The sequence below is a fragment of the Loxodonta africana genome, chromosome 21 (assembly GCF_030014295.1).
Source record: "Loxodonta africana isolate mLoxAfr1 chromosome 21, mLoxAfr1.hap2, whole genome shotgun sequence".
Lineage (NCBI taxonomy): Eukaryota > Metazoa > Chordata > Mammalia > Proboscidea > Elephantidae > Loxodonta > Loxodonta africana.
The window spans coordinates 43,836,799-43,862,210 of record NC_087362.1 but is presented as its reverse complement, the minus strand read 5'-3'; the positions used below and the strand labels follow the sequence as shown (position 1 = coordinate 43,862,210).

Below are 25,412 nucleotides of genomic sequence, written 5' to 3'. Positions count from 1 at the left end.
AATCTGACTCAGGCAATGAAATAAGGAACATGTATTCTCAAGCAGAAGAAGTAGTCAGGTAATAGATACTGTGGGGAATTCCCAAGAACCTTGTATCTACGTGCAGGACCAAGAGAAACCTGAAGAGGGCCCGTGAGATCTCTAAAAGCCTGGATGGTACTGACAAAGGAGAGGGGGCCTCTCATCGTACATACTGTTGATCCAGCCTCAACACTGATACCATCTGCTTTTTCCAAACCTTCCCTTTGGGTTTCTTCCCACAATTATTTTGCATAGTACATACAATTTTTAAGAGCTACAAGTCTTTTTCAGAGTAAGAAAAAGGTATAAAAGCCTATCATTCCTTCCCCATGTCTCCGATGCATTCCGTGTTCTCAAATACAGCCAATGAAATCCTGGTACTTGCTATGTGATGAGATTGATGCAATAATCTTCTAACTGGTTTCTCAGCTGCCAGCCTTTTCTACCTCCAATATATCCTATACATCTGTGCTAGACCATTTTTCCCAAAACACCCTTTCATCAGTTCCTTTCTGTGACTAAATCCAAATACCATTCAAGCAATCAAATCCTCATATTTTACCTAATGTGTCTAGGCTGCTCTTCTCACTACACCTCCTGCATTTATCCTGGTGAACTTGGTTTGAGCTTAATATTCCTTTCCCCCTGCCTAGGGCCCTCTACTTGTCACTTTGAATCCCACTTTCCTGTTGTTATGGATTGAATTATGTCCCCCCCAAAACGTGTTGTAAATCCTAACCTCTATGCCTGTGGTTATACCATTAGGGAATGAGTTATATTAATGAGGCAGGATTAGTGTCTTGAGTTAATCTCTTGTGAGATATAAAGGAAATAAAACAAGCAAGCCAGGAAGCAGAGATGGGGGATAAGAGAGATGCCAAGCCACATGAAGATCACGCAGGAGCAGAAGCTCAAAAGAGGACCTTATTCCAGCACTAACAGAGACAGAAAGCCTTCCCCTAGAGTCAGTGCCCTGAATTTGGACATCTGGCCTCCTAAACAGAGAAAATAAATTTATCTGTTAAAGCCCTCCACTTGTGGTATTTCTGTTATAGCAGCAGTAGATAACTAAGACACCTGTCATAAGCAAAATCCACTCCCTCATGAAATTATCTCTAACCTCATAAACCTTTACCCTCTGAATCCCAATGAAACTTTGTATGGGATAGCCTTTGTGTTAAATAACAAGAGAAGGAAGCAGCAAAAGGAGAAAACCTATTTCCAAGTCTTAATTATATTCCTTTCCTAGCACTAGAAAAACAGAATGTAAATATTTTATATTTACTAGCACCTACCTTTCTTTTTCCTGTTAGCCAGCCAACACCCTCTGGTTTACCAGTGGTTAAAAAAAAAAAAGGAATGTGAGGAGCCTTCTAGCAATTGAACAGAGCCCTGAGCCTATGGAGACATTCTGATTGCCTGAGTTGGAACAATAAACCAAAAAAAATCCAAACCTGTTGCCACTGAGTCAATTCTGACTCATAGCAACCCTGTAGGGCAGAGCACAATTGCCCCATAGGGTTTCCAAGGAGTGGCTGGTGGATTCAAACTGCCGACCTTTTGGTTAGCAGCCACAGCTCTTAACCACTACACCACCAGGGCTCCAGTTGCTCAAGGTGGAGCAACGTCAACCCTGAAAAAAATTATCAGGTGTTAACGAGCCTATGGAATCACATGAGTCTTCACTTATGACTACTATTATCAGCAACCAAAAACATGCTGTTGTTTCCTTATTAATGATGCCTTAGAAACATGAACATTTCATAACTAAGTTCAATTAGCATCAATAAAGAATAACCAATACTGATTAGTTCTGAGCATACAACCAATGAATGGCACTCAAAAAACCAATAAAATCCATTGTTTATGGATAATGAACCAATCCAGAAGTTTCTGTTTAACCAGAATTTCTTTTTCCCAAGGCAGTTTCTCTGTTCTAGGTTACAGTTTATCATTCCATACATAGGAACTTACTAAAACCAGTAAAGGAACAATTCCCTGGGAAGCTGAGCTTCCCAAGGGCTCAATACATTTTTATGTGATGTCTCTAGGCTGCACAAGGTCACAGAGGTGGCCTGTGGACCACTGAGCCCTGAGAGACAGGCAATGGCAGGAATGAATGGTGAAAAAATATGAACTGTAGTGACACTAGGGCAACATTCCAGAGCCATCCACAACAGCGGGTCTCACCTTTTTGATACATACTCCTTTGGAAGCCGCTCCTCAGGAAAATGTATTTCAACTCAAAATACTGGATGTACTTCATAGAGTCCATGAAACCCATCCATTGAATTCTTAGGGGTCCAAGATCCCACATTAAGAACTGCTGACCTACATTTCTACCACATAACCCATTTACTCCTACTCATAAAGAGTCTGTCTGAAGCACATCCTTTCCCATTTTCCCTCTTAGGTTTACGGCTACAACATAAGACAGGTTATACATGTTGTGGGAAGAAGCTGGGGTATGGTCAGCTGCAGCCTAGTGAGGAGTCTATACTTCTTTATTTATTGCCCTTGTTTTCAGTAATGTCAGGGTTAGTCCACAGGACTTCAGGGGAGCATAAAATTTCTTATGAGTCCCAAGATGGGTCAGAGCTGGCTAATAGAGAAGATTCTACTAGTCAAGTAGCCACTGGGTGAATGTGGTGGAATTGGTAGTCTGTGGGTCTGTCTGCAGTATCTGTAACGTCGGATTAAAAAAACCACCTGGAGCTGGCATTGGCCCCTTCCCTTCCAGGAGACAGATCTGGCCTAAAACACTGAAAGGCTTACAAGGAAGGTCTAGGACTAGAATAGTTCTCAGCACAGAAAAAGTCCCTGTGTGGTCCTAGATAAAGTGGCCATTCTGTGTCAAGGTCAAAGAGCTGAAGAGGACTCTTCCTGGTGGGGTTTTCACATTGCTCTTGCAACTCTGTTTCATCTCGCCTATGCTGTCACTCTGTAGGTACCAATAGCTTTGGTGAGGTATGAGGATATGTCAATTACTATTATTTGCTTTATTCTGCACAAAGATGCTAAGTAAGGATGGAGCACAGGCCTTGGTATTTACTCTTGCCTTGACAGATGAATGGCTGTTGTCCGCTTCGTCCCTTAGTTTGTACCCGTTTGTTTTCCAAGCACTGTGACCACAGACATTCAGAATCCCTTCATAATTAAGATGCCAGACATCTGAAAATTATTCCCCAGCTCTGAATGAGATCTGGAGACAGCCTTCTGCGATCTGGAGACAGCATGGATTTGTGACTACTGCTGAACACTTTGGCAGCTGCCTTGAGGCTGACCAGTAGAGACTTGAGACCAGAATTTCCACTGAGGATCCAGACCTCAGATCACCTTTTCTTTGCTTGGGGATAGTAAGAGAACAGTGATGTTAGGGACGTAAAAAAGTTGCTGCAAGTGCCTGTGAGACCAGGTTTCGTGGCAAGCTAGGATCATCACTAATGCTCCGTGGTGACTTCTCCTTAAGACTTGCTCAGGTGCAAGCAAAGGACCCAATAATCTCACGTGTGCTGTTTGTATAGTACACCTGCTGACAAGACAGCAGGTTGTGGTCCTGAAACACACACATGCATACAACAAAAGTTCCAGGTTGGCATGTTGATCCAGGTTTATCAAAGCCCTTCTTGCTGTGAGCATCAGGAGAGAGGGGCCTGGCAACATTTCAGATGAGCTGTCTCACTCCAAGTCCACAGCAGTAGCTCACAGGCCTCCTCTGCTGCCTCACCCTACACTCCAAACACATGGCTGGGCTTATACACTGTCCTACTTGAGGCCTCGCTCTCCATGTCCCCTCTTCACCCCTATTCTGTTACTTCTACAAGGGCTGGAGGTTGGGCTATACACTCCTAGCCAGAAAACAGCCACGGGCTGCCACAAGGGATCCTAGGGCCTGTGATTAGCCACCGCAGCTAGATTCGCATAATGATGGGGAAACATTGGCAAAAAAAAAAAAGACGGAATTTCCAAAAGGTAAATTTCTGTGTATTCACGCCTAATCTTGGAAAGTTGTGTAAACAATTTTTTTCTACCTTCCCCCATCATTTGCACAATTTTTTGTCAAGTCCAAACGTAATTTAAAATGAGGTAGGTAGTTTTCTCTAATCGCGCCTTCATCTCTGTGGTGGCTGTGGGCCTGTGCCGTGAAAGCACTCATCTCCCGAGCAGGCGAGCCCAAGGGTTGGCATCATTCCGGGTGGAGCTTCTCAGTTGGCGATTTTCTCAATCTCATCCAAATCATCTGTGTCCAATCTTTCTATCTTCTTATCTGGGAAAAAAGATGCAAAGAGAAATCAACACGTGGAGACACGGATAAAGTCACCTGGGGCAAGGGCAGCACAGCAGGGAGAGGACAGACACAGGTCTCTGCATGCCTCCAGCTACAGCAATCCTTCATTTCACCCCACAGGCTTGCAGGGCACAAACAGGAGTCGGCAGGGTGCTGGTCGCTGCTACAGCAACAGAGTCCCAGCCCCATCAGCCCGGCCAAGAAGGCACTGTCAGTTGAGCCCCAGGCCCTCCATGTGTGGTCTTTGAGAATGTTCATATCTTAGGAAAGGAGGAGAATGTGGTCGGGGACAAAGGCCTCTCTTGGGGTCGTAGGAAAACCCCCCCTTTTCCCCACCCCCATGGCTGGCAAAGGGCACCTGGCAGAGGACACGCCAGGGACTCACTAAAATGCTCCTGGATCCTGTTCAGGATGTTCATGCTGTGCTTGCTGTCTACCATGTTCACGGCCAGGCCCCTCTTGCCAAAGCGGCCAGTGCGCCCGATCCGGTGCAGGTAGGTCTCGTTGTCCGGGTTCCCATCCTTGTCCACGGGAAGGTCAAAGTTGATGACGACAGACACTTGTTCCACATCAATACCTGTACGAAGCAGAGTTGGCGACAGAGTAAGACTAGCGACACAAGACAAAATCACTGTCGCCCAAAGTTAGGCTGAGATCCACCAACGTTGGGGGAGGGAAGAGTCTGGGGTGGGTCAGCTCTGGGACCTGGGGACCCGGTAGCATAGAGGCATGTAGCACAACCCAGAGGAACAGGCCAGGACTTTGGCAAGTGCTAACAACATTATGAAACCAGTAAGACAGCTTTGCTGATACAGGTATCTGGAGATGCAGCTAAAACCTCACCGGGTACCCCGAGAAGAGCAGGCTCCGTCCTCAGCCAGTCAGATGGCTCTACCTTTGCTCCCACCGAGCCAGGACTCCTGGCTCTTGTGAAAGTTCCTAACTGCTGAGGGAAATCCAAACAGTTTTTCCCAGAAAATAATGTCACCACCAACCTGCTCCTCCCCGCTGTCCCCCCAGACCATCTGAGTTTCCCATAAACAAGGATTTCTCTCTCTAAGGGGGCCTGGGAACCCAAGCCTGGCAGACCAGGACCTATTATTGCTCACCACGGGCACACACATTGGTGGTCACCAGAACCTTCTCTTTGCCTTCTCTGAAGCGCTCAATTACTGCAGCTCTCTGCTCCACCATCATTTCGCCACTCAGCAGAGCCACCTGGTGGCCTTCTTTTGAGAGCTCTGCTGCCAGCCAACTAGCTGTCTTGCGTGTCTGGAGTGAAAAGAATTATTTTAAATGAAGTTACCTGTGGGAAAAAAATGAAGACACCAAGAAAAAGTAGCCTGTTGCCATTAGAGTAATATGAAGGTTCTGCTGAGCTAAGTCAGCAGGTTAGACTTAAACTTTCTCAAATAGAATTTTAGCCATATGATTTTTTTGGTTCAAATACCTGCTCTTAGTTTTTCATCTATGAAAACTTTGCTTTGAGCCAAAGATCTTCATTCCTGTATAGTCTATATTCTTAACGTTTAAAATTAAATCACTGGATTGTTATTTGGGACTTCCTGTAAGTAATCTTCAAGAAGTAGGATCAATGAAGGTTCAGTTCTTCACAGTCTTTCCTTTATAACTCATTACAATCTGAGGAGAACATGCCCTCAGGTAGGTGGAGGTGAGTCACCATTCCCTTTTTTGCCACAGGGTAGGAACTGGCCCACCTCAGTACTAAGGTGGCTCTCTGGTGGTGGGGGCGGGGAGACACAGGGCAACACCCTGTGGTGTTGCTCTTCCCCTGCAGGCAGGCAGGTGGTGCTGTTGCCGCCGCCGCTGCTGCTGCTGCTGCTGCTGCTGCTATTACTCACATGGCAGAAGATCATGGCTTGAGCAATGGTGATGGCCCCGTAGAGGTTGCACAAGGCCTGGAACTTCTCATCTCTGTTATTGCATAGGACGTAATACTGCTTGATGGTGTCCAATGTCTCCTCCTCACGCTTCAATTTGATAATATTTGGGTCTGGGACCACTTTCTGGGCAAACTTCCACACAGAATCTTCAAAGGTGGCAGAAAAAAGCAGCATCTGACAGTTCCTGGGCAGCATCCTGCAAGGGAAGGCCCAGGTATTTTGCATGACCCCAAGTTTTTCACCGGTAGAAACAGAAGAATGGCCTCCCCAGGCCAGGATGGCCCCAGGAAGAGTTAAGGGGAAACGAAGCACCACAGAGGGGAGGCAGAAGACATGGGGTAGGACAGGTGGTGGTAGATTTCCTAAACATCCTTTCTCAACCCAGGCTTGGGAGTATGGTGTTCGGTGCTGACATGGAAATGGCCAATGAAACAAATGCTTCTGAAAGTACTAAAGAACTTGACGTGAGCAAGAAGAATTTGAATTAAAGGGAAAAGGTGCTGCTCAAGCAGTTCCTACCTTTGGATGCGGATGCTCTGATCTTGGTGGCCCTGAGTAGCTATCATCACATCGGCCTCATCTAGAACAAACACCTTGATCTTCTTGGGGTCAATGAACTTGAGCTTGGAACACCAGTCCAGGACAGTCCCAGGGGTGCCAATGACAATCTGCTCACTGATCTTCTGACCTCTTTCCACTACGGAGACAAGATGTTTTCTGTAGTGTTTCCATAGGAAAGCCAGCTCTCCTTTTTGAGAAATTCTAAAGCCATGATGTTATTTTAATACAACTTTTTGCTGCTTGGAATAATATTTTAAGGAAAGGTTAGGATGTCACTATAATAGTCAACAGACATAAAAACAGACAAAAATGCTCAAAAGATATATAGAAAATGAGAAGAACTTCTTCTGTGTCATGCTTCTTCAGTATAATCAGCCAATTCTCTTTTAAAACATCTGGTATCTTTATTTCTCCCTGTCAACACCATTCTGCCTAGACCAGGATTGTATTTCCTCATGAGTAGATTTTTCAAAGTTCTGATTTCTTCAATGTACTCTATTGCCTCAAGCTATCTCTTTCAACCAAGTCAGTTACCTTTAAGTTCCCCCGCAAAGTCAGTAAGTAGGACTTATCATTATGGATAGCTTTATCTACTGAAGAAAACACATAATGCCTTTCTTTGAATATGTGCTTCCCCAGAGTAAGCCTGGCAGACGATGGCACATTCTCAGACCCTGTGCAGTTCAGAATTGAAAAGAATCTGAGAATGGATACACTATCATTTGGCTCATTGTTTTCAATTAGTTGGTACTTACTGATTAAATTTTTACCCCTTTAAGATTTATAACCTTGATTAGATACAAGCTCCCTCTAGTTACAGCCAGAAATTTTGCCCAGATGTGAAGGCTGAGTCAATTCAAAGCTAACAAGTATGCTGCTTCTGACTTCAGTTAAACAAATGAATTTCTCTGCCCCTCCCCCAACACCGTCAGAATTCTGTCCTTCTAACTCAAATCCAAATGGCGAAGTTTTAAATGTCTCATGATTACCTTTCAACAAGTTTTATCTTATTTACTTTTTTTCTTTAGAACTGACTTCAAGCTTGTATTAGGACACTGTATGTACAGTTGATTTCTAGGGGTCATAAAGTCATAACTTTCTTTTAAAGATCCATAAGATTCAAACAAACTCCCAGCAATACTTGATAAATTACTTAAATGTTGTTAGTTTGTTGTCAAACAAACAAAAGTAGACAGGATGAATAAAGAAAAAGGAAAAAAATTAACCTCCCAAAGTTAACAACCACGAACATGTGAGGTTTCTGTTCTTCTAATGACATTAAAAAGAGGTTTAACAAACACATCCAGAACGTGCAACATTTTATAAGCAACTGGCTTAGTCTGTTCAAAAAGTGAGATTTAATAGGGAGGAAAGAAGGTGGGGTGACCATTCAAATGAAAAGAAACTTAAGAGACACAGTAACTAAATGCAATGCATGAACACTGATTAGATCTTGGAGCAAAACAAAACAGCTATAAAAAAAACCATCTTTGGGGTGACTGCAGGAAAATGCAAATGGACTGGTATTAGATATTAGGGAACATGCTTATTTTTTGGTTGTGATAATGGTATTGGGGGTATGCTAAAGAATGTCCATATTAAGAGATACATGCTGAAGTATTTAGGGATAAAGGGCCTCTATGTCTATCTACCATTTACTTTCAAATGGTTCAACAAAAACAACAAAGTATACAGATAAAGCAAATACAGCAAAATGTTAAGTTTTTGAATCTAGGTGGAGAGTACATGTATTTGTTGTACTATTTCAAGTATGTATAGGTATAAAATTTTTCAAAACAAAAAGTAAGTAGATTAATGATTAAGATTACATACTTATACTCACATTTATTGCCTCGAACAGCATAAGCTAGCTTGAGTTCAGGGTAAAATTTGCCCATCTGTTCAATCACTTTTCCCGTTTGAAGTGCAAGCTCGTATGTCGGAGAGAGGCACAAACACTGGCAGGGAAAGAGTGCAGAGAGAGAACTCAAGACAATAGCCTTCAGCTGAGGCTAAACAAAGACTATGTGAATTAAAATGCACAGTCCTAAGCTGGAATTCATAGGATTGTGGCTCTTAGGGGTCAGAAATCTGGCTCGTCAAAACCCTTGGAAACAGCTATGAGCCATTAGAGTACAAAAACCCACATGTGATCAAAGATCCAAAATTCCAGTTGGGAGACTAGTTTCCTTTTCACCTACTCAAAAAGTTCTCATAACTTTCTAGTGGATGACATTTGTGGATGAAGGAGATATTCCTGCAAGTAAAGGAGCCAAGCCTGTCAGCAGTATCCCAAAATTGGCAAACTATGGAAAGAGGAACAGGATTGTTGTTGCTGGAAGGTCAAGCATATTGCTTGTGCCTGACTTGAGGGGTTCTGGTTTATGTGAAACATAATACATAGCTTAGTTTTTAACCCATCAAATGGAATTCCCCTTCTAGCTACAGGTTAGTAAACCAAAAAACCAAACCCATTGTGGTCTAATCAATTCCAACTCATAGCAACCCTACAGGACAGAGAACTGTCCCACAGAATTTCCAAGGAGTGCCTAACTGGATTTGAACTGCCAATCTTCTGGTTAGCAGCCATAGCACTTACCACCACGCCACCAGGGTTTCCACAGGTTAGTAGAAAAACCAAATTCATTAAGTCCTTACCTGGGGATGTCTGTTTGTGGGTTCTACTTGGCTGAGCATGGCCAACACAAAGGCAGCTGTTTTACCAGTACCCGACTGAGACTGGGCAATCAAGTTCTGTGGGCTGGACAAGAAAGCAAACTGTTTAGGAGCTTAAATCTCAAATATCCTTTTGGCTAATAAAAATGAAGAATAAAGCTTAACCAAAAGATGAGCATTCAAAATTCATTTAAAGAGACCTTGGATTCTGGAGCAGAGTTACATATGCTGGCTTCACAAGTACAGAGTACTACAGAGATTTTTATGGTGGGATGTGAAGCATGCCATATCATTTCTCTATTCTCGACACTTCAAAGTGATCCTTCCAATTGCTCCCCATTCACTCAGAATAAAAGTTAAAGTCCTTACAATGGCCTACAAGGTCCAACCTGATCTGGCTCTCTTCCCTGCTCCGGTCTACTACTCTCCCCCTTACTCCTCCACTCTGCCACAATGCCCCAGTGCTGCTCCTAAAACATGTTAGATGTGCTCCCGCCTTAGGTTCTGCACTGGCTCTGCCCTCCGCCTGGAACAATCGTTCCCAGATAAGTCCGTGACTAACTCCCTCCTCTCTCTCAAGTCTTTACTCAGATCACCTACTTGATGAGCCCCTACCCTAACCACTTGATTTAAAATCACAATCACATCGTGGGGATGGCAACCAATGTCACAAAACAATGTGTATATTAATTGTTTAATGAAAACTAATTTGTTCAGTAAACTTTCACCCAATCCACAATAAAAAAAAAGATTGCATTTAAAAATGAAACTTAAAATTATGAAAATATTGCAACTATTTTAGAAGAAAAAAAAAAAAAACAATTGGCTGTGTGCAGCCTACTTTGAAATGCACTGAAAAACAAGACGTACTGGTAGACAAATATGTGATAAGGCATAGTAGAAAATGTTAGTGGTAGAATCTAGGTGGTAGGTATATAGATGTTCACTATAAAATTCTTTCAAATTTGTTGTATGCTTGAAATTTTTCATAATAAAATGTTGGGGGTAAAACTGCAACCAGGTTCCTAACCTCCTCTGTAATGCTCTATTTTCCCCCAAAGTACTTATCACCTTTTAACATATATTTATTTTTTTTTTTAAATAACTTTTATTAAGCTTCAAGTGAACGTTTACAAAACCAATCAGTCTGTCACATATAAGTTTACATACATCTCACTCCCTACTCCCACTTGCTCTCCCCCTCTTGAGTCAGCCCTTTCAGTCTCTCCTTTCCTGACAATTTTGCCGGCTTCCCTCTCTCTCTATCCTCCCATCCCCACTCCAGACAAGAGTTGCCAACACAATCTCAAGTGTCCACCTGACATAATTAGCTCACTCTTCATCAGCGTCTCTCTCCCACCCACTGACCAGTCCCTTTCATGTCTGATGAGTTGTCTTCGGGGATGGTTCCTGTCCTTTGTCAACAGAAGGTCTGAGGAGCATGGCCGCCAGGATTCCTCCAGTCTCAGTCAGACCATTCAGTTTGGTCTTTTTATGAGAATTTGGGGTCTGCATCCCACTGATCTCCTGCTGCCTCAGGGGTCCTCTGCTGTGCTCCCTGTCAGGGCAGTCATCGATTGTGGCCGGGCACCAACTAGTTCTTCTGGTCTCAGGATGATGTAGGTCTCTGGTTCATGTGGCCCTTTCTGTCTCTTGGGCTCTTAGTTGTCGTGTGGCCTTGGTGTTCTTCATTTTCCTTTGCTCCAGGTGGGTTGAGACCAATTGATGCATCTTAGATGGCCGCTTGTTAGCATTTAAGACCCCAGACGCCACATTTCCAAGTGGGATGCAGAATGATTTCATAATAGAATTATTTTGCCAATTGACTTAGAAGTCCCGGCAAACCATGTTCCCCAGACCCCCGCACTTGCTCCGCTGACCTTTGAAGCATTCATTTTATCCCGGAAACTTCTTTGCTTTTGGTCCAGTCCAATTGAGCTGACCTTCCATGTATTGAGTGTTGTCTTTCCCTTCACCTAAAGCAGTTCTTATCTACTGATTAATCAATAAAAAACCCTCTCCCACCCTCCCTCCCTGCCCCCCTCGTAACCACACAAGTATGTGTTCTTCTCAGGTTTACTATTTCTCAAGATCTTATAATAGTGGTCTTATACAATATTTGTCCTTTTGCCTCTGACTCATTTCGCTCAGCATAATGCCTTCCAGGTTCCTCCATGTTATGAAATGTTTCAGAGATTCGTCACTGTTCTTTATCGATGCGTAGTATTCCATTGTGTGAATATACCACAATTTATTTACCCATTCATCCGTTGATGGACACCTTGGTTGCTTCCAACTTTTTGCTATTGTAAACAGAGCTGCAATAAACATGGGTGTGCATGTATCTGTTTGTATGAAGGCTCTTGTATCTCTAGGGTATATTCCTAGGAGTGGGATTTCTGGGTTGTATGGTAGTTCTGTTTCTAACTGTTTAAGATAACGCCAGATAGATTTCCAAAGTGGTTGTACCATTTTACATTCCCACCAGCAGTGTATGAGAGTTCCAATCTCTCCGCAGTCTCTCTAACATTTATTATTTTGTGTTTTTTGGATTAATGCCAGCCTTGCTGGTGTGAGATGGAATCTCATCGTAGTTTTAATTTGCATTTCTCTAATGGCTAATGTTCGAGAGCATTTTCTCATGTATCTGTTGGCTGCCTGAATATCTTCTTTAGTGAAATGTGTGTTCATATCCTTTGCCCACTTCTTGATTGGGTTGTTTGTCTTTTTGTGGTTGAGTTTTGACAGAATCATGTAGACTTTAGAGATCAGGCGCTGGTCGGAGATGTCATAGCTGAAAATTCTTTCCCAGTCTGTAGGTGGTCTTTTTACTCTTTTGGAGAAGTCTTTAGATGAGCATAGGTGTTTGATTTTTAGGAGCTCCCAGTTATCGGGTTTCTCTTCATCATTTTTGGTAATGTTTTGTATTCTGTTTATACCTTGTATTAGGGCTCCTAGGGTTGTCCCAATTTTTTCTTCCATGATCTTTATCGTTTTAGTCTTTATGTTTAGGTCTTTGATCCACTTGGAGTTATTTTATTTTTAATAAAAATGATTTATGCCCCAAACTAGAATGTAATCTCTTTACACAGAAAGCAGAATTTTGGCCTGCTTTGTTCACTAATATATTCAACTGCCCTAGAACGGTACCTGGTACGTACTAAACCAAAACCAAACCAAACCCGTTGCCATTGACTCACGCAACCCTATAGACACTCAAATATTTTCCAATGAAAAAAGGTACCAGATAATTCTCACAGATCTCATCTAGCATTGACAACTTAAGAAATGAGCTTCTGCCCTCACAGGGAGCACAACAGAGAACCCCTGAGGGAGCAGGAGATCAGTGGGATGCAGACCCCAAATTCTCACAAAAAGACCATACTTAATGGTCTGACTGAGACTAGAGGAATCCCGGCGGTCATGGTCCCCAAACCTTCTGTTGGCCCAGGACAGGAACCATTCCCGAAGACAACTCATCAGACATGGAAGGGACTGGACAGTGGGTAGAAGAGAGATGCTGACGAGAGTTAGCTATTTGTTATCAGGTGGACACTTGAGACTGTGTTGGCATCTCCTGTCTGGAGGGGGGATGGGAGGGTAGAGAGGGTTGGAAGCTGGCAAAATTGTCACGAAAGGAGAGACTGGAAGGGCTGACTCCTTAGGGGGAGCAAGTGGGAGTATGGAGTAAGGTGTATATAAACTTATATGTGACAGACTGACTTGATTCGTAAATGTTCACTTGAAGCTCAATAAAAATTAAAAAAAAAAAAGAGCTTCTATGAAGCATCAAGGAGCCGTGGTGGCACAGTGGTTAAAGTGATCGACTGCTAACCAAAAGACTGGTGGTTCAAAACCACCACCGGCTCTGCAGGAGAAAGATGTGACAGTCTACTTCTGTTCAGATTACTGAGTCTGGTTTTTGTTTTTTTTATGAAAGCATTAAACCCACTGCCGTCGAGTCGATTCTGACCCCTAGCGACCCTACAGGACAGAGTAGAACTGCCCCATAGAGTTTCCAAGGAATGCTTGGTGGATTTGAACTGCTGATCTCTCGGTTAGCAGCTGTGGCACTTAACTACTACACTACCAGGGTTTCCATGAAAGCATTAAGATCCACAAATTCAAATGATCAGTAAGAAACAATCTAACAAATACTCCATTTATTCACCTTTATGTATGCTCAAAGTCCCAAGCTGAAAAGAAATATTACTTATCTTGAAGAAATGTCACTGTTTTGACACTGAACAAAGATTGAGTAAATACGTATTTTTAGACAAATAGAAAAAGGAGTTCCAGGACTGTCATAGATTGAATTGTGTCCCCCCAAAATATGTCATCTTGGCTAGTATCGTATGATTGTCCACCATTTTGTCATCTGATGTGATTTTCCTACTTGTTGTAAATCCTACCTCTATGATGTTAATGCCGCAGGACTAGAGGCAGTTATGTTAATGAGGCAGGGCTCAATCTACAAGATTAAGTTGTGGTTTAAATCAATCTGCTTTGAGATACAAAAAAGAGAGAAGCAAGTAGAGAGGCAGGGGGCCTGCATACCACTGAGAAAGCAGCACCAGGAGCAGAGTGCATTCTCTGGACCTGGGGTTTCTGTGCTAAGTTCCTAGACCAGGGGAAGATTGATGACAAGGACCTTCCCCCAGAACCAACAGAGACCGTCTTCCCCCTGAGCATCACTGCAGAGGAGGATATTTTCCAGCACAGCACTGGTGACTGAGCCCATATGCAAAGCTAAATGTCCCTTTGACTCAGCATATGGATCTCCAAATATGGGCATGGGAGGAATGGAGGTTTCAGATTATCAGGCACCAAACCCTGTCCCCTGGAGACTCGGGGATATAAAAGCTCCCTGCTCCCTTGGGGCAGGGAGCGGGTGGTGTTTCGGCTGCTACGCCCCACGTTGCTCCCTGTTTGCACAAATAATAAATTTCTACTTTCTATTTCCCTAGCAACTGGTGGTGTGGCATCTGTCTTATTTCGAGTGGCTAATAGGACAAGAACCTGTGTTCAGTTAAATTACTAGTATAATTTTTCTAAATAATACAGTTAAAAAATTAAAAATGAAAGAGAACTGCATCTGGATACATACGGTTCAGCAAGCATCAAAGGCAATGCATTCTCTTGTATCTTGGACGGACGGTTGAAGCCCATGGCATAGACTCCCTGGAGAAGCTGTGGTTTCCTAGAAAAACAGTTAAAGATGAAAGTCACACGCTCTTTGGCTGAAGAGAGAAGGAAAATATCTGAGGGATTTTCTTTCTCTTTTATTGCTGTTACACAGAGTTTGTAACTAACAATACCTGAGTCATATACATGCTGAACTGAGCACACCATGTGTGACTGCAGCTAAAGCTTTTCTAGGTTACCTGAAAATTCTACTTAATAGCACAAAGCTGCTGAATTCTTTTATTAAGCTTGTGTTAGTAAAAAAGGTCTGCAGAGGATCCCTATTTACATGCAAAAGGGAGTCCCAGGAATTAAACAAATAACTCACAGCCGGAGCTCTTCAAAAGACTTCACAGAGTAAAGGGGAGAATTTGGATCCCGCTGCAGGACTTCCACCTGGTTTGTGTTATCAACAAGGTTGCTTCTGATTAGTTTGTTGAGTAAGGACTGGGCAGCTCTGTCCTCTGTCAGGAAAAAGAGAGCAAAGATTTTTAAAAGTCCATGAAATCCACAATGACCTCACCTGAATTCAACTAACACTGTATTTTTAAGTAACAACGTGTACTTGGATTGGGCCTTCTAATTCAAGGTATATCACAGATTTGATTAATATAAAATTAATCTTTTTTTTTTTTTTAGCTAAAGAGGTATCTTCTCTATTCAAGACTAACATTATTTTTTAAATAATGTATTTTATTTTTGTTGAGAATATACACAGCAGAACATACATCAATAATTTCTACAAGTACAGTTCAGTGACATTGATTATATTCTTTGAGTCATGCAACCATTTTTGCCCTTCCTTTTCTGAGTTGTTCCTTCTCCTAAAATTGTTTTTTAAAAGGAAAAATTCTGATACCTGCATCATCTGTCTGGCCTCAACTCTTTCCAGAATTCTAAGTCCTTTTCTGAGGTTATATTTTTTTCCTATCCAGACCAATATTTACTCCCTAATTGGCACTCCATATAAACTTAAAATTATTAGCTTAAACACACCACAACAATTAAAAACAGGAATTAACAAAGTCTATGTAACTTGATACCGTACAAGCCGTTTATATCTTATCATCCATTTTGAATGTGTCTAAATGTCATTAAGTATTATTTTATTAGATTATAGCAAAGCAGCTTAACATTTCTTTTATAACGCCCTGTACAAGCATTCAGGGAATATTTCCTGCTGCTGCTGAAGTTCATCAGCTGTTCAATGTAAAATTTCCCTAAAACATAAACTGACAGAATTCACCCACTGACTATGTTGAACTTTTATACTAGCACTGTGATTTCCATTAAGGTCAAGCCAAGTCGGGTGTAAAAATAAAGCCTTATAATCATCTATTCTCTTAAAATGTAGAACCTCATTTATATAGGGCTATGGCTATGTTACCTTTTTCTTCTTCATCTGTCTTCTCTGCATTAGCATTGGTCTTGACAACAGCACCTTTATCAGACACAAAGTGGCCATTATTCAAAATCACATCCCATACCCAACAGCTGAGATAATTCAAATTCTATGGGACACTAGAAATATAAAGGCCTAGGAAGCAAAAAAATGAATGAGGAAACCAAGCCATTGATAAAAACATATTATTGTTCCTAATCAGACAAAGGTATGAAACACTGTTGCTTATATTTCAATTCCTTCCTATTCCAGGTCCCCTCACCTACCTCAAAAACCAATGTTCATTTCCCTCACAATGTCAACATTTCAAAAATGTTAATAGAAAGATGATTATAGCAGAATGATTGGAGACCACCTTGATGCCCAAGAGGAGTATCTAAGCAAATCATATCATCGATATACAAACACAATAATGCCATTAAAATTACATGTACATAGGCTGTTGATTAAAACAAATGTATATTTAAACAATGTTAGTTTTTAAAATACAGCACAAAAGAGCACACCGTTACGTAAAAATACATGAATTAAACAGAAGATTTTAAGTGAATTCAAAGTGAGGTAAATGTTACATTTCCCCCCTATAATATTAACTATATCAACAGATTTTTGATACTCTGATTTCAGAATAATTAGGATAAGTAAACTCTCAAGTTGTTCATACTTTGTCTATCTCATCCCAAATTAAGGAACATTAAAACAACAACAAATAATCTTTGGCAGTATATCCCCATGGTTAGTAATTAATAATTTATAAGCCAGTTAGGCATCCTCATGCTTACATTAAGCAAACTTTGGTCATACAATCCAGTTTGCTGATTCCCCAATCGAACAACGGCCAACACCTGCCTGTCTGGTACATAAGATTTTTTTCAGGCAGTTGTTATGCCAAAACAGAAATACTAAAGGAAATCTTGTTTGTTTAAAACTAGCTTTTAGTTACTCACCATTGGCATCTGGTTTGATTTTCTCTTCCTTAAGATGCAAGTTGCTCAACTAAACGGAGAATATGGGGAGGAAAGTGTCAGGCAAATCACTTAAAAGATTTTGAATTCACAGAGCCTCCCCAGTGAAGCTGGGCTAAAATGAGCCAATCTCAAAACCTGGTCATAGTTAGGCTGTCAGCTGGGTTCCTTTGGTCTGCGAAATGTTTGAGTTAGAATAAACAAAACTTTCCATGAATTCAGCAGTAGAAAAAAAAATTATTACACAACAGCTGAAGAACCACACTTCCTAATCACGATCCCGAGAGAGAAGTATAATCTGTGTTTGCTTCATGCTGTAATTACAGATCCTCTCTCAGTGAAATATCATTTGAGTTGTCAATCTCTCATCTTCCAAACTAGAGGAGATTCAAAGAGATGTTGCAAAATGCAGTCAGAGAGAACAGCAAGTTGGGAGGACTATCATGAACAGCACCTTTGGGGAGGAGTCAGTCAAGCTGCAGAGTATGTCTGAGCCACAGAACCATGCCTACTTTTATGCAGCCTACACTTAAGTTGCCTCGTGCTGGCTGGCTCATATTTTAAACTGGGAACATCCTATGTCACCAAAATAGCCAGCAGGCTGAAGTGGAAATAGAAATAAAGAGACAGATCAAAGAGGGATTTCAAAAAAAAAAAAAAAAAAACAGAATTATTAGTGCCTTCATCCAACATTCTAAATCAGGGATATCCCAGCAGGAGAGCTCAAGCTGCTAACCAAAAGGGCGACAGTTTGAATCTACCAGCTGCTCCTTGGAAACCCTGTGGGGCAGTTCTACTCTGTCTTAGAGGGTCCTTATGAGTTGGAATTGACTTGACCGCACACAACAACATTACAATGCAAATACCTTAAAGATGGGATATTTTTATTTTTAATCAATCTTTGGACTTAGCAAAAAAAAAAAGCAGGTGCTCAAATCATAAAACAAGAAGTAGGACCTAGGACACCATTTAGTCCAGGGTAAAAGAATGAAAATCACCACAAATGATTATTTTTTAAAGCATCAACTACACTGATTGAGGTTCTTCATGAGATTTCTGTCTTTCCTCTAGGTCCAAGAAGGGAGAGGGAGCAATGAAAAATTGTTTTAGTGGGGACTTAGTTGGGAATGGAGAAGGCTTACTTCATTTGATGCCCTGCTATTATAATATCCATATGTTTTTAATGCTTTTAATATTTTAGTTTTTAGGATACATCAAAGTAAGTGAAAACTATACAGCTGCAGTTTTTATTTTATTCAAAAACTACCTGAGAAATGATTCTTGAGCTATTAAGAAGGATGACTTAATGGTAAATGAACTACACTAATAGGGATTGTCTTAGGCAAAATCGTAAAGTAGGAGGCTAAGAAGATCTTATCAGAGTTTTCAAAACCTTTGCTTTCTACACTGAAAAGAGGTCTTCAATGTGGGTGAAGACAGCCAGGGAAACAAGGAGGAGACACTGAGGTATGAAAAATAAATATAAATAGAATCTAAGGTTTTCTTATCTAAAAGGAATAAGAAATGAAGCTTGATGAATACTGAAAATACAGATTGAACAAAGTAATCTTGCTCTGTGCATCTGACAGGCACCTCTGTTTTGCAGGCTTGTGGGGATGCTCAGTGGGAGTTCCATATGGCACAGGTGTCTTTTTTTTTTTTTATTGTGCTTTAAGTGAAAGTTTACAAATCAAGTCAGTCTCTCATACAAAACCCTACATACATCTTGGTATATACTCCTAGTTGCTCTCTCCCTAATGAGACAACACATTCTTTCTCTCCACCCTGTGTTACTGTGTCCATTCAGCCAGCTTCTGTTCCCCTCGGCCTTCACATCGCCCCTCCAGACAGGAGCTGCCCAGATAGTCTCATGCACCTACTTGATCTAAGAAGCCCACTCCTCACGAGTATCATTTTCTGTCTTGTAGTCCAGTCCAATCCCTGTCTGAAGAGCTGGCTTCGAGAATGTTTCAGCACAGGTGTCTTTAATATTTGTTCATTTTTAGAATACTGTGACCTATCATAATTTACCTGTGCATGGTTAAACAGATTTGCAAATCTTATCCAGGTTCAACTAAATTAATCCACACAATATGAACAGGTAATTAAAAAAATTCCTGCAAAGAAACTGTGAATTATAGATGATAATAACAACAACCACCTATCACTTATATAACACACCATTCATGTCCATAACTCAGTGAAGTAGGTACTATGATTATCCCCATTTTACAGAGGAAACTGAGGCATAGAAAGTTTAAGTGACTTGCCCAAGGTCACATAACTAGGTGCTGGTGGCAGTAGAATACAAATCCAAGTTTGTCGGGCTACAAAGTGTGGGAGCTCATAGCTTCTACAGGACAGTGCCTCTCATAGACAATTCTAACTGCAAAGAAAATACTAATCTTAAACATAGAATTGAAAACATGTCTACACAAAAATTTGTACATAATCATAGTAGCATTATTCATAATACCCCAAAAGTAGAAAAACCCAAAACTCCATCTGCTGATAATAAATAAAACGTGATATGTCCATACAATGGAATATTATTCGGCAATAAGAAGAAACGAAGTACTGATTCATGCCTCAAAATGGACGAACCTTGAAAACATTATCCAAAGTGAAATAAGCTAGTCACGAAGGACCACTTATTGTATGATTTCGCTTTTATGAAATGACCTGAACAGGTAAACCCAGAGAGACGAAACAGATTGGTGGTGCCCTGGAACTAGGGAAGGTGGAGGGAAATGGGGAGTGACAGCTAATGGGTAGAGTGTCTTCTCGGGGTGATGTAAATGTTCTAAAATTAATCATGGTGATGGCGACACAACTCTGTGAATATACTGAAAACCAGAAAACTATACACTTTAAATGGGTGAGTTGTATAGTATATGAATTATATCTTAAATAAGCTTTTATTTAAAAACAAAACTACAGTAAAATCCTACCACAACACTCAAAAAGGGCCCCAAGATTCAACTTTGTAAAATTCAGGGTTTTGTTGTTATGAGAATAATAAAGTGGATGGTATGGACCTGCTGAGGAAGACAGAGCTAATGAAGTTATACCTGAATTTTCATTATCAAAGATGTCTTATTCTGAGCTTCTGTTCTACCTTAAAGATAATTCTAAAGACAGAAACTTAAGCAAAAAAAAAAAAAAAAAATGACAAAGCTGCTTCCCACTGTTAACAAAAACTCTTAGGCATACTGATGGGATAAAATAATGCCACTGATATGACAAGAAATTAGGCCCCCCCCAAAAAACTATCAAAATTATTTGAAATATGTATCTCTATTTACAATCATTAATGACTCTTTTTTTCTAAGTGTATATTGTGCTTTGAGACATTAGCTAGTGGAGGTGTAATGCCAGCACAAAGCACAGAAAGACATTTTAAGACACTTTATTTCATCTGTATCTCAGCCTTCATTGACTGTTACAATGTACATAAGACATTTAGTAAAACCCTATAACACGTAATTTCTAAATAGATATATGCATATTGAGGTACCCTCTGAAAAGTTTCTTTTTGACAGGGCCTTGGAAAGGGAAAAATTAGGACTAGAGTTCACTTAGTTAATACTGCCTGCTAGGCTAGGCATGAAGAATGCTATGATGAATAAGCTAAGGGCCACAGTTGCAGGAGGAGATGCCATAATGAAAATGGGAGTATTAGTGGAAATATGTAGGCTGGGCGCTGAGACCTCAATGCTCCCTCCACTCTCTCCTCCCACTCAGCTCCCACAACACTGAGAGTCAGACCTCCACCTCCCAGGCAGGAAATTACATGATCCCTCTCTAAAAAGTCTGACCAGTTCCAGGAGAAAGTTCTCAGGACACTGATGTGGGAGGATTCCCAACTAAAGGGTTACAGTGAAGGTGAGAGTTGACAAGCATCACTCATGTGTTCAGAGCTTCCACTCATCTTTCTAGTCACCTACTCTTAAAAATGAATAGACAATTGAGGATTATCAGACATTTGAGAAGTCTCCACCATGAACAAACAGATACTAAAACAAATAAAGAAAAGCATGTTTCGGGAAACAGAGGCTGTACAAACAGAAGAAAACAATTATTAACGTCCTCCAAATGATGACAGGATATCACAGCCATGAAAGATGCACAAGACATTGTAAAAAAAAAAAAAAAAAGGAACATTAAGCTAACAGGAAAAAGTTAGCTATTGGAATCAAAGAACACAATAGCAGAAAAGAAAAACAAGATTAGAAGGTATTTAAGAAAATCTCCCAGGAAATACAGCAAAAAGACAAAGATGAAAAATTGAAGAAAAAGATAAAATTTAAGAACTCTTTTCAATAAATGGCGCTAGAATATTTATATATCCATACAGGAAAAAATGAACTTCAATCCGTACCTTCCATCACATCATTAACAAGTTAAGTTGAAATAGATCACTGACATAAATGTACAACTTAAACTACGAAACTTCTGAAAGAAAACATGGTAGAAAATCTCTGTGGCCTTGGGTAAGGCCAATTTCTCAGAGAGAACACAAAAAGCATTAATCATTAAAAAGTTGATAAATGAGAACTTGTCAACTTTGAAAATCTGTATTTCTTCAAAAAGTACTACTTAAAAAATAAGTAGTTGCAATCTGGGAGAATATACATGCAAAAAAAAAAAATCTGATAATGGATTTTATCCAAAACATATAAAGAACTCTCCCAACTCATTTAAAAAAAAACTTATTTTTAAAAACGGGCAAAAGATTTGAAAAGCTACTTCGAAGAAGTTATATGGACAGCAAATAAGCACATGAAAAAATTCTCAACATCATTAATCATTAGGGAAATGCAAGTTAAACCACAAAACAATACCATTATAAACCTACTAGAACAGAGAAAAAACTGACAATACTGTGTTGGTGAGGATGTGAAGCAACTGCAAAATATAACAGCCAAAACAGTTTAACAGTTTTTAATAAAGCTAGACACTTACCATATAACCCACCAAATCCCACACTTAGGTAGCTATCCAAGAGAAATCCAAACATGTGTCCATACAAAAATCTGTACCCTAATGTAATAGCAGCCTTATTCATAATTGCTAAAAACTGGAAAATAAGCAAATGTCCATCAAAATAAGGAAACTGGTACTTCTACAGAAAGGAATACGTGCTACAACACTGCTGAATCTGAAATGCATTATGCTAGGTGAAAGAAGCCAGACTTCTCCAAAAGATTACAATATTGTATGATTCCATTCATATGACATTTTGGAAAAGGTAAAACTGTATTGACAGAAAACAAATCAGCAGTTGCCAGAGAAGGGTGGAAGAAGGGAGTGACTGAAAAGAAGTTCAAGTGAACTTTTGGAGATGACAAAAATGTTCTGTATCTTAATTGTGGTGGTGGTGGTTATAAAACTGTATGCCTTTGTCAAAATTCACAGAACTGTATCCCTAACAAGGGTGAATTTTACTATATGCAAATTATACCTCAACAAACCTGACTTAAATCAATTTAAGGACCAGTCCAAGAGATCCAACAATCAACGAATGAATTCAGGAAAGAGAATTAAAAAAAAAAAAAACCCAAAGGAGAAGAAATCAACAATGAAATTACTCAAGAAAATTTACTTTAACTGAAGGACAAGAGTTTCCCAGGTTGAAAAAACCCACCCAGCAAAATGGATGAAAATAGACCCATATAAAGGCCTATCATCATGAATTTTCTGAACACTGGATACAAATAGAAGATTCCCCAAGCTTAGAAAGGGGGAAAAACAGGCCACTTCAGGAATCAGAATGGTCTCAGACATCTCAAAAACAAATACAGAACTCTAAAGGCAATGGGTGTTCCTGGATGGTGCAAATGGTGAACACACTTAGCTGCTAACCGAAAGGTTGGTGGTTTGAGTCCATCCAGAGAAGGCTTGGAAGAAACACCTAGCAATCATCCACTTCTGAAAAATCAGCCACTGAAAACCTTATGCAGCACAGTTCTACTCTGACATACGTGGGGTCACCATGTGTCAGAGTTAACTCAAAGACAACTGGTTTTAAAGGCAGTGGAACAATGCCTTTAAAATTTGGCAGGAAAATAATTCCCAAACTACGAAACTACTCCCAGGCAAATTATTATTCAAACGATAGGGCAAAATAAAGACAACTTCAGACATGCAACACCTTAGAAAATTTGCTTCCCATATACCTCCAGAAAGCTGAAGGATGGCTCCACCAAAATAAGAGAATAAATCAATACAGAGAGGATACAGAAAGGAGGAGATCCAACATAAAAGAAGGTAGAAGGAATCCCCAGAATGAGAGTGAAGGGAAATCTGCCCCATTCTCCCAACCCCCCCCCCCAAAAAAGAGAGCTGTGCTCCAAATGTAAAGGACAACTAGTTCCATTTGAAGTAGGCTCTAAGACCTGAGAGAGATGGAATTGACAGAATACTTTATGTGTCTCAACATTTTTAGATAAATTTAGGCAGCTGGCAAAGAGTATGGAATTGATTTGGTGATAAGAATGTAGAATATGAACACACACACACACACACACACACACACACACACACACAAAAAACCCAAACCCTTTGCTGCTGAGTTGATTCCAACTCATAGCAGCTCTATAGGACAGACAGAGTAGAACTGCCCCACGAGGTTTCCAAGGAGCAGCTGGTGGATTTGAACTGCTGACCGTTTGGTTAGCAGCAGAGCTCTTAACCACGATGCCACCAGAGCTCCCAAAAAACAAAGCAATTGTAAATTGAACAAAGATAAAAATTTCTGCAGGGAAGTAAAAGTATTCATAGGTTACTAATAATACAACACTGATCTAACTAAAACCACAATATAACGCAATGAAAAGATGAGGAATGGGGAAGTGTGCATGTTTGGCAAGGAACGCAGGATGGAGAAGGGGCCAAAATCAATAAATACCAAAAACTGAAATTTCAAGAAGTAGCGTAACAGGTATGTTATTTAGAGAAGAAGAAGAAAGTGCTATAAATCAGTTTTAAAGAGGAAAAAAATCAGTTGCCTCTGGGAAGGAAAAATATTGGTAGTAGTGGGAACTGCTATTGGTAAAACTCTTTGAACCATGCTCAAGGATAGCTAATTTTTTTGTCAGTTATAAAAAATAAGACAAGGTCCTTGATCTCAAGGAATTCACAAAAATAAGTGCAAACAAAAGTAGGCTCAAAGCACTATGGGAACTTAGTGTATTTAGGTAGGAGAAATAAGTTCTCCTATCTAATTAGATAGGAGAAATAAGTGTAATATCTAACATTTATATTGTGCTTTACTGTGTCAGGCTCAGAAAACAACAAAGTGGATCAGGAGAGGATTTACTGACTGCCAAGCCGACCAAATCAATCATTCATCTTCACTAAGCAAGCTGAGGGGACACATAAATATGAGTAAGACATGGTCACTGACCCCAAAAAGCTCCGAATCTGGAAGAATGACACCTACAACGGTGATTACAATCCATGGTGGTGACTGCATTCCATGATCAGTCCTTATTCCAGGAAGACAGGCAATGGCTGACTTTATCAATAGCGGCGCCCACCTGCACTTACGTAACACCGGAGGTGGGTGGGTAAACAAGGGCAGCTCAGGGGGCCAAGCTCCATCATACCGTGCTTCCCATGTCCGCCCTGACAAACCAAGGAAGTGTGCTTTCCCAAGTATCAAATCCCCGGCAGAACTGGCTCCCAGACGCCCTTTTACAGCTGAAGCCAACTCACCGACTCAGCCGCTGCTTCCTGCTCGTCCACCGCCAGGGCCCACGAGTCTGTGGCCATGGTCCCGGGCGTGAGTGGGAAGCTAGAGATGATAGGCTCGCTGGCTGGCGCGATGCGATTGTGGGGTCCCTGGGGTCGCGACGAGCCGGCTCTGACCCCGTCGCAGGGGAAATCATTCGCTAAGGCGCTGAGGACCGGAAGCGGCGCGCCGCAGTGACGTGAAGTCTGCGCCACCGCCGGCCGCCCCTAGTCTCCATCCGGGCTGTCGCTTGAGGTCCCCCCCTTACCACTTTGCTGCCTACTCTTTATCACACATCCAGAACCAGGACCTGAGATAGTTATCTTAAAATGCCTAGGCTCCGGTCAACTGGATCTCCATCTAAAGAACAAGACCACATTCCCGCCCAGCACAGCGGCATAGAAACACTCATTGATTGAATGTAGCAAAACAGAAAACCATTACAGTAGTCAGCAAAATGCATATTGAAACAAGCAGATGGTTTTTTCACTTTTCAGGTTGGTAATTTAAAATGCACACGTGTTGATAAAGGGTGTTGGAAATAAGTCTTCGCAAACCTTGTGTGACAAAAACCTGTGCCACAGACAATGTGGCAACACCACTTAGGAATTTAGCCTTTAAACATACTCAAGGAAAGTGCAAAGGGAAAAATGTTCCAGGAAGAGGATCAGAGACA

The 25,412-nt window shown here is 40.9% G+C and overlaps 1 protein-coding gene across 1 annotated transcript; it reads right to left on the bottom strand.

Moving 5' to 3' along the window:
- Nucleotides 1-553: 553 nt before the first annotated feature.
- DDX19B (DEAD-box helicase 19B) lies at nt 554-24,923 on the bottom strand. Its single transcript, XM_003417076.4, has 12 exons — nt 24,721-24,923; nt 16,984-17,032; nt 16,022-16,075; nt 14,963-15,098; nt 14,558-14,650; nt 9,433-9,535; nt 8,618-8,732; nt 6,733-6,910; nt 6,172-6,409; nt 5,419-5,581; nt 4,695-4,886; nt 554-4,288 (listed from the first exon to the last, which is right to left on the bottom strand). The coding sequence occupies exons 1-12, from the start codon at nt 24,775-24,777 to the stop codon at nt 4,227-4,229; spliced, it is 1,440 nt and encodes a 479-aa protein (XP_003417124.1). The 5' UTR covers nt 24,778-24,923; the 3' UTR covers nt 554-4,226.
- Between the last annotated feature and the right edge of the window lie 489 nt (nt 24,924-25,412).